The sequence below is a fragment of the Geospiza fortis genome, unplaced genomic scaffold (assembly GCF_000277835.1).
Source record: "Geospiza fortis unplaced genomic scaffold, GeoFor_1.0 scaffold27, whole genome shotgun sequence".
Lineage (NCBI taxonomy): Eukaryota > Metazoa > Chordata > Aves > Passeriformes > Thraupidae > Geospiza > Geospiza fortis.
Window position 1 is genome coordinate 3,744,203 of NW_005054329.1, and position 8,656 is coordinate 3,752,858.

The following is an 8,656-nucleotide window of genomic DNA, read 5'->3' on the forward strand; positions in this document are numbered from 1 at the left end:
AAGCCACTGATTCTGTCCTTCGATCCTGTCCCCTCATCATGTCCCTTCATCCTGTCCCCTGATCGTGTCCCATTATCCTGTGCCCTGATTATGTCCCATTATCCTATCCCCTGATCCAGTCCCTTTCTTCTTTTCCTGATCATGTCCCCTCATCCTGTCCCCTGTTTCAGTTCCCCGATCCTGTCCCTTGATCATGCCCAGTCATCCTGTCCCCTCATCCTGATCCAGTCCCTTGACCCTATCTCTTCATCCTATTCCCTCATCCTGTCCCATTTTCCTGTCCCCTCATCCTGTCCCCTGTTTCAGCTCCCTGATCCTGTCCCCTGTAGGCCTTTGTTTCTGTCAAGAATAGATTAAGTTGTTATGTGTTTGCTGATAGCGTGGATGAAAGTTCATTGCTCTGCTATAGGCAGCTCTGTAACAGAAATTTTATCTTATTTCATTTAAATTATAGCCTAACTCATAGTGTTTCACAGGCAGTTGCGCATTTGAGACTTAAATCAATGGATAAAAAACATTTCACGCAATCAGTCGCTGATATCACCTAAACAGAAGTTTTATAAAGCAGCAACATTACAAAGGATCTTTATTATTCTGTGTAGGCATCACAGTGCTTGATCAGAAGGACATTTTTTGGATGTCCTCTAACTAAGGGAGGTTCTGGTCTGGTTCAGAAGACTAAAGGTAAGAAAATATTTGTCTGGGCTTCTGCCCTGTTTCACCCTAATACCAAGATGTAATATTTCCTGCAGGAATTTAGCATCTCTTCTCTGAATCCTGTTCCTCGTTCTGGTTTTTTGTAGATGTTTGTTTGAGGTTCTGCAGACCACAAAGTTCTACAGCAGCTGCTGGCAAATCTGGAGAGGATGCCTTGCTGAAATGGGGCCTTCTCCTTGTCCCTCTGACCACGTTCGGCCTCGGCACATGGCAGGTACAAATAAATATTTCATTTTTTCAAAAAATGAGCACGTGAGGACTGTCAAGTTTTTCCATCTGTTTGATCTAGTTCAGACAACAGGCAAGTTAAAGATTTGCTGTTATTTTACATTTCTGTTTTCCAAGTGTCCACTTGTAAGTCTTTAAAGGAAGTCTTTGTTTTTTTACACTTTTATTTTAGTATAAATATTTCTTCAAATTAAATTCAGTAGCCTCCATTTTCATATCTCTAATTACCCTGATTTAGGCCAGATCTGATGAGAAAATTATGACCAAGGTTTTAAGGCTTGCTGGGGTTGTTACATTGCTCTGTTCTACCCTCAGGAGTTACTTTTGTGTTTGTTTATTTCCAGGTTCAGCGGCGCAAGTGGAAATTAGATTTGATTGCACAGCTGGCATCAAGAACCAGAGCAGATCCCATCCCTCTGACAATAGAGTATGGAAACAGGGATGGTTTGTTGTCTACAGAGCACTGACTGGGAATATTAGATATGGACTGTGCACTAATGAGCTTGTGCTGAACTGACCTGCATGAAAATGAAGGGATGCAATGGAAATTGGGATGTGCCAGCAAATTAGAAAGAGATCCTGATAATTTATTTATTTTTAGTAAAAGGATATGTCAGTTCTTTCCTGTGGGATACTCTAAATGCATGGGGAAGGATGAATGTGGGATGTAATTCATGGCATTTTTAATACCGCTGGGGAAGGAGGACTTGGGTGTCTGTGGTGTCCCAAAGGAATTGTTACTGCAACAGAGAGTCTTGGAGCAACAGCAGGACATGTGGAGCAGTTGTGTCAGATGTGAGAGAGATTTTTAAGGTCACTTGGTCACCTGGCACAACTCTCAGAAGGGCTCAGTTGTTGGATTTCATGGTGTGGGATGGGAAAGAAACACTTCCCATGGCTGGATGCACAGGCAGTGAGTCCCACCTGCTCTGTGATACCTGGGTTGCAGATGTTGTGGGAAAAAACTTCTCCCTGGATGCTCCTGATCATCTCTATTTGATTCTCTGGGACAGCTGAAATACATTAAGCCATATTCCATGAGCTGTTTGTTTTCTGCCTCTGTTTGCCAACAGGCTCCATGCAGAGTGAACCATTAGGGAAAAGGAGAACCCCGCAATAAAATCTCCCGATTGAACTCACCTAGCACAGCTGAGATTTTGTTTTCCTCTTGTTCCTTGCAGCCCCATGGAACTGAAGGAGTTGGAGTACAGACCCGTGCAGGTGCGGGGGCGTTTTGACCACTCCAAGGAGCTGTACCTCCTGCCCCGCTCCCTGCTGGACCCCGAGCGCGAGGCGCGCGAGGCCGGCAGGATCTCGTCCCACCCGGAGAACGGAGCCAACGTCATCACCCCCTTCTACTGCACAGAGCTTGGGTGAGTCCAGGAGGGTCCTGCTCCATGGGGGCACTCACTTCTCCTTGGAAAATCTGAATCCTGGTGGTTGGGTTTGTATCTATCACTCACAGAATTCACAGAATCACTAAAGATCATCAAATCCAGTCCAGCCCCAGCACCTCAACTAAACCCTGGACCCAGCTCCACATCCAGTCTTTTCTTAAACATATCCAGGGATGGTAACTCCACCACCTCCCCAGGCAGACCATTCCAGAACTTTATCACCCTTTTTGTAAAAAACTTCTTCCTAATATCCAACCTCTATTTCCCTGCCTTAAAAAGTATCTCTTAGTCTGTGACGTCATTGAGGCTCCATTTGAAATTGTATTTAAATTCCTTTATAATGTGCATTCAGGTGACAGCAAAAGTGGCAGCAAACACGCGGGTTGCTTTTTTCTTTGGTCTTTATTTTTAGGCAGCAGCAGGAATAAATTCCCTTTCACTCCTGAGCAGTGCTTCTTTATGTAACTCTAGGGTCATGATTTTAGTCAACCGAGGATTTGTGCCCAAGAATAAATTGAAACCAGAGACCAGGCTGAAGGGACAGGTAAGGGGGATCCAGGGAATGGGGGGTGTTACTTTGTGCCCCTTGGTTACCCAGAGGCACCACTCACTAATCCAGAAAGGCAGGAGCTATGTTCAGCATCATGGGAGGTGATTTAATTAGTCATTGCAATTTTCAAAGACAACAAACCTTTAATTCCCACCTTTTCGTTAAGTAAATAACATGTTTTACAAACAAGGAGCTGTTGTTCTGCTTTTTTCCTTGCTGTGTTACAGCACTGCCCCACTGCAGGGGAACAGCCACTTCATTTATGCTCAGAGCCCTCAAGTGCCACATTTTCCTGACAGGAAATGTGTCAGAATATGAAATCAGTCTTGAAACATTCCTTTTTTCTTTCTGCACTGCTCCTCAGATTGAAGATGAGATTGATCTCACAGGGGTGGTGAGGTTAACGGAAAAAAGGAAACCCTTTGTGCCTGAAAACAACATTGAACAAAACCGCTGGCACTACCGGGACCTGGAGGCCATGGCCAAGGTGACTGGTGCTGAGCCCATCTTCATCGATGCAGATTTCAGTAAGTCACAGAGGAACCCAGCCCCGTGTCCAATTTACATCACTCTCCCTCCCTTTCCCCTCAGTTCTCTTCCTGTGCTCTGCCAGCTCACTCTACTGAAGGTGACAGGGAGCCTGTGAGCGAGCTGGAGAAAAACTTTTGTCAGGAGCATCAAAGATGGGACAAAGGGTGTGGCTTCAAACTGCCGGAGGGCAGGGTTAGATGGGATGTTGGGAAAGAATTCTTCCCTGGGAACGTGGGAAGGCCCTGGCACAGGGGGCTCAGAGCAGCTGTGGCTGCCCCTGGATCCCTGGAAGTGTCCCAGGCCAGGCTGGACAGGGCTTGGAGCACCCTGGGATAGAGGCATGACAGGGGGTGGAATGAGATAAGCTTTAAGGTCCTTTCCAACCCAAACCATTCTGGGATTCTGTGAACTTGGGAACACCACTGGCTGAGTGAGAGCAGGGTATGCACCAGATTGATCACTTTCTTCCCTTCTTAGACACAGTGCAGCTCCACATTGTGCAGGTAAGGATTTAACTTGGCTGTGTTGTCCCCACAGAAAGCACAGTCCCGGGGGGGCCCATCGGGGGCCAGACGAGGGTGAGCCTGCGGAACGAGCACATGCAGTACATTGTCACCTGGTAAGGGACCAGCACATGCAGTTCATTGTCATCTGGTAAGGGACCAGCCCCAGCACATCAGTACATTGTCACCTGGTGGGGGACCTGCCTGGGCTCCTCTGGAGGAGCCCTTGAGCTACAAAAGGCCAGTTTTAACCTAAATAGTTTGTGCCAGGAGGTTTGGCTTGGTTATTGCAGCTGTCTTAGGGAGGCCCAGTCCACCCTGGAAAGGTGCCAATGTGTGATTCTCTCACAGGTACGGCTTGTGTGCTGCAACTTCCTTCTTGTGGTACAAGAAATTTATACAGAAGGTACCTCTGTGAGGGGAAGGAACATCTTTGTGCTACAGTCAAGAGCAGACTTTTATGGATGACATGAGCCTGATCAGTCCTAAATACTTGAAGTACCTGGAATTCCAGAGCAGTTTCAGCAAACATGTTATCAAGCTGCAAATAGACTTGAAGCAATCCCTGCAAAGAGAGCTCCCACCAGTGTGATCTGGCTGCAGCTTGGGAGCACTGAACTTCAAAAATACATTTTTCTATCCTGGTTGGTTGTAAGCTACATTCTAACTCCATTTTTTTTTCCTTAAGACAAATCCTGAGGATTTTGTTAATCAGCCTGTTTGCAACAAGTCCTTCCTGAAGTCAGGCATGGCTCACAGCAGTTGCAGCAGAATAAATAAAGGCCTTCAGGTCTTTGCCTTGTGACTTGCATCATGCATCTTACATGGAACAGCAGCAAAGCTGAATTAGAGGTTCCTGTGGACACTCGGGTCTAGCTGGGGAAGGCAGCCTGTGGCTTTGCAAGATGAGGGCTGGCAAAAACAACCACTGCAGCTGGAGCCTTGGTAGCCTCCATCCAGTGCCACCAGACCAAGTCAGCACTCAGGAAAGTCTTGATTCTTCCCCCTCAGCCTGCCCTCATTGCAAGGGGCACTGCAGGTGTGGAAGGCTGTACCACTGTGTGTAACCCATACGGTAACCCAGTCCTAAGTAAGAAGAAATCAAGAGCTATTTTTGAAATACTCCCTGCCTAAAACACTCCTGTGAACAGAGACCACTGAAACAGCTGGGGTTTATTATGTACAGAGAACACGGTGCAATGCAGTACATCTTCAGCCCAGCTTCGTAGCCAGCTCTTTAGCCTTTGCCTTTTCCAGCTTGGCAATGCGAGCCACCGATTTTGGACCCAGGACGTTCCCGCCCCAGTGACGACGGATCTGCAAGGAAAGGACAACACATTAGAGACCTCACTCCACCTCTCATCTCACTGTGGCACTCAATTCTGCACAAGGGGAAGAGCTCCCTCAACTAAAAAGTCCTGCACATTTCAAGCATTACACTACATTTTGGGGCAGCAAAGAGAAAAGTTTAAGATCTTTCCCAATGAGGGATGTTGGATTCAGCTATCCCATAACTCCTGGATTTGGGATATGGAGTTTAGGTAGCAAAAGCTGTTGCCCTCTCTACAATCTTTGCCCTAGGTTTACTTCTAACCTGGTGACAGCTTGCACATTTTACCCCATCCTCAGGTAGAGAATCTGGGTTCACTGTAAGCAAACCTAGGTGTAACATGCCCAAGTATAAATTCACGTCACTATGTCCCATTTCTCCCTTCTGGGAATGTTAACAGTGTAAAAAGACAAGGCCAGCAGCACACAGAATCTTACCTCATCATATCTGTCATTGTAGTTGGTCTTCACAGCCTCCACCAGCTTTGCAAGGGCTCCCTTATCCTCCCTGTTGATGAGAGTTTTAGTTCCTTTAGAGCCTTGATTTAACATTTTCCATAAATATTTTGCCATAGAATTTGAGAGCTTCTAGTGACACCCCAATTTTTCAAGTTAAGCAAAAGCATCACTTACAAAGGGTTAACACTCAGAATCTGCACTGCTTGGATTTTAGAGTAACCACCCTTTTGGTAAACCAAAATAATCTGCACCTTCAGAATTTGATAGAGACTTTTTTATCAGACACTACAGAGGTGGTATTTATATTTTACTATTTCAGAGAGACCCAAGTTTGCTACCCACCTGCCTAGAGCCTGTTTAGGGCAGTTTGCTTTCTCCACAAGACAAATCAAGCGAGCTCCCAGAACACTTACGGGTTAACCTGGGTGAAGGCCACAGAGGTGCAGGTCTTCCTGTGGACCAGCCTGCCCAGCCTGGCTTTGCCCTTGATGATGCAGTAGGGAACTCCCATCTTGCGGCACAGGGCTGGCAGGAAAACCACCAGCTGGAAGGGAAGGGAGAGCTGAGCAACTGAGGGAGAACAGCCCTTTGTGCTGCCTGTCAGCCTGGGCTGTGCCAACTGCTCAGTGTTAAAAAGCTCGTTTTGCTCTTCACTGCTGCTTCAGGTGAAGAAATTCAAAACATCATTGCAAGGGCCCAGCCTCACTGTCCAACCAGGACAACTACAAACATGCACAAGCAGCCAGTTCTGGAAAATGTGTATTTTTTTTCTGCATTCTCTTTCATGCAATTTGTCCTAAAACTCATTTTTGCCTTAAAAGCATTTCTAACCCCAGTTACACAGGTAACCTGTAACATGCTCACCTCAATGGGGTCTACATCGTGGGCAATAACCACAAGCTGAGCTTTCTTGTTCTCCACCAGAGTTGTGACAGTATTGATACCTGAAAAACAAGTTCTAGATAAGCTTTGATTCCTCTCAGTCCATTTCTAGAGCTTTCTTACAAGTCAACTCTGATTCCATAGAACAGCAGCACTATGGAATTTACAAAAACATCAGTAGCACAAAGACATTTCATGGACAATTTGCTAAAGCTCAGGGTTAAAAAGCTCGTCTGTTTTGCTCTTCACTTTGAGCTCAGGTGAAGAAATTCATAACATCATTGCCATAGCTTGTCCAAGGCTGGCTGAAGAACCAACTCTCCATGAGTTTTCTCTCTCCCAAAGTGCCACACTGCCATGTTTCCCCAGCTCAGGTACAAAGTTACCTGCTCGGAGGACAGGTGGCCGCTTGGTTGGAGCATCTCCCTTTCCTGCAGCTTTCTGCTCAGCACGAGCCAGCAGCCTCTGCTTCTTCTCTTGCTTATTTTCAGGCCTGTATTTGTGTGCCAGCTTCAGAAGCTGTGTGGCTGGAAGAGAACACCTACTAATTAGTTGCATGACCTGAAAATCTAAGAGTTCTTTTTAAAAAATACTGCAGTGCATCAGCGATCTTGGTGGTTGTCATCACTTTTTTTTTCACAGCAAAAAGTGATCATCATCTGCACAGCCCAAGAGAAGAGCACCCTGAGAGTCCTTGTTTGCATGCAGCTCTGATGGCACTGAGAGCTCCTTGACTGGATGAGGAAATGCCACAGCAATTATGCTTAGAGGTAGTATATAGCTCTTTTAAAGCAAGGAGCATCTATGAGGAAGAATTATTCTACATAGGTCCAAAGTTTTTTGCATTCACAGAAGACCCCTAAATCCCTTCTTCCTTCAGTGCCAGTTTTCCCCCAAAACCTGCACTCCCACAGATGTCTCGAGCAATCTATTTATACCACCCTGGGTAGTCCTCCATGAAGCTGGAAGAATGGAATCACAGTTAAGATTTAATGCAGGGTTTGGGTCACTAAATAGAGCTTTGGTATTTTATAAATCCCTTTTCAAGATACACAGCAGCAATCCAAAATTTAAGGCAGCAAACTGATTTTGACACCACCCTGGTTGCTATTAAAGCCTCCCTAAAACATGTCCACAGACACAGTCCAGCTTAATTTTGTTAAGACTCATTTTGGTTTCTTTGCCCTTTTCTGAGGCACTTCCCATTTACAACCCAAGCCAAGACAACCTTGTGGGGCACATCCTCACCTGTCTGGCGGTCCAGAGCCTGGGTGAACTGGTTGATGGCAGGAGGCACCTTGAGGCGTTTGTAGAGGATGGACCTCTGGCGCTGCAGCCGAATGTAGCGCGGCCATTTCACAAACCGGGTGAGGTCACGCTTGGGCTGGATATCCTGTCCTAAAAAAACACAGCCTTTAGCTCAGGGCTGCCCCAAATCCAGAGCAGCAGCAGGGGAAAGGCACAGGAGCATCAGTGATCTTGGTGGTTGATGTGTCAGCACGACCACTCAGATAGCAAATATTCTTTCACATCATCTGCGCCTTGTACGAGAGCAGCACTGCACAATGTCTGCAGTGGTTTTTAATGTTTATAACTTAGACATCTGTTCACTGAACAAAAAAAAAGCCATAGGATCAACTATCCCAAATATCCACTTACTCACCGATGCCAAAGTTCTTGGGCCTCTTCTCAAAGAGGGGATTGACAACCTTCTTGGCCTCCTGCTTCTTGACTACAGCAGGGGCTGGTGCCACCTTCTTGCCCTTAGCCTTCTTTCCTTTCGGCTGCAAGAAAGAAATACACACTGTCTTCTTTTGCCTCTAAAACTTGAATGCTTAGGAATTACCCGCCCACCCTGGAAATGCATTTGTTTTCCTAGGCATTTCACCATGCTCGCCCTGCTCTCCCAGAGAAAGAGAACATCCTTTGCTTTACACTTACACGGTTTATAAACCACCCCGAGAGAGAAAAGGATTAAAGCGAGCGTGTTGATCGCTTCCCCGAGAGCATCCGAAATACCCCCACGGCGCGTTTCTGACCACCAGGACCCGACCTACCCC

General features: G+C 46.4%; 2 protein-coding genes and 4 non-coding genes across 6 annotated transcripts in view; 1 reads left to right on the forward strand and 5 right to left on the reverse strand.

The window, feature by feature from the left end:
- The first annotated feature begins 612 nt into the window (after window positions 1-612).
- LOC102043628 (surfeit locus protein 1) lies at window positions 613-5,970 on the forward strand. Its single transcript, XM_031057343.1, has 8 exons — window positions 613-684; window positions 804-816; window positions 1,290-1,372; window positions 2,127-2,318; window positions 2,814-2,886; window positions 3,257-3,419; window positions 3,961-4,042; window positions 4,278-5,970. The coding sequence occupies exons 4-8, from the start codon at window positions 2,131-2,133 to the stop codon at window positions 4,342-4,344; spliced, it is 573 nt and encodes a 190-aa protein (XP_030913203.1). The 5' UTR covers window positions 613-684; window positions 804-816; window positions 1,290-1,372; window positions 2,127-2,130; the 3' UTR covers window positions 4,345-5,970.
- Window positions 5,080-8,656, reverse strand: part of RPL7A (ribosomal protein L7a) — a 3,739-nt gene continuing 162 nt past the window's right edge. Inside the window, exons 2-8 of the mRNA XM_005421266.3 lie at window positions 8,260-8,380; window positions 7,845-7,994; window positions 6,983-7,123; window positions 6,579-6,658; window positions 6,128-6,258; window positions 5,694-5,763; window positions 5,080-5,243 (exon numbers count right to left, since the gene is read on the reverse strand). Of these exons, the coding sequence (XP_005421323.1) occupies window positions 5,139-5,243; window positions 5,694-5,763; window positions 6,128-6,258; window positions 6,579-6,658; window positions 6,983-7,123; window positions 7,845-7,994; window positions 8,260-8,380 (798 nt within the window). The 3' untranslated portion in view covers window positions 5,080-5,138. The remainder of the gene's footprint in view (window positions 5,244-5,693; window positions 5,764-6,127; window positions 6,259-6,578; window positions 6,659-6,982; window positions 7,124-7,844; window positions 7,995-8,259; window positions 8,381-8,656) is intronic.
- Window positions 6,333-6,406, reverse strand: LOC115947897. Its single transcript, XR_004081753.1, has one exon. It is a non-coding gene; the product is annotated as a small nucleolar RNA SNORD36 (small nucleolar RNA).
- Window positions 6,806-6,883, reverse strand: LOC115947902. The gene has a single exon (XR_004081758.1). It is a non-coding gene; the product is annotated as a small nucleolar RNA SNORD36 (small nucleolar RNA).
- On the reverse strand, window positions 7,195-7,260 carry LOC115947904. Its single transcript, XR_004081760.1, has one exon. It is a non-coding gene; the product is annotated as a small nucleolar RNA SNORD24 (small nucleolar RNA).
- LOC115947903 lies at window positions 8,063-8,136 on the reverse strand. Its single transcript, XR_004081759.1, has one exon. It is a non-coding gene; the product is annotated as a small nucleolar RNA SNORD24 (small nucleolar RNA).

What these genes read in the sequence shown, in the direction of transcription:
- LOC102043628 (XM_031057343.1), top strand. Translation starts at nt 2,131, where the DNA reads ATGGAACTGAAGGAGTTGGAGTACAGACCCGTGCAGGTGCGGGGGCGT. An exon ending in CTTCATCGATGCAGATTTCA is followed by an intron (nt 3,420 to 3,960) that starts GTAAGTCACAGA and finishes TTGTCCCCACAG; the next exon opens with AAAGCACAGTCCCGGGGGGG. An exon ending in ATGCAGTACATTGTCACCTG is followed by an intron (nt 4,043 to 4,277) that starts GTAAGGGACCAG and finishes ATTCTCTCACAG; the next exon opens with GTACGGCTTGTGTGCTGCAA.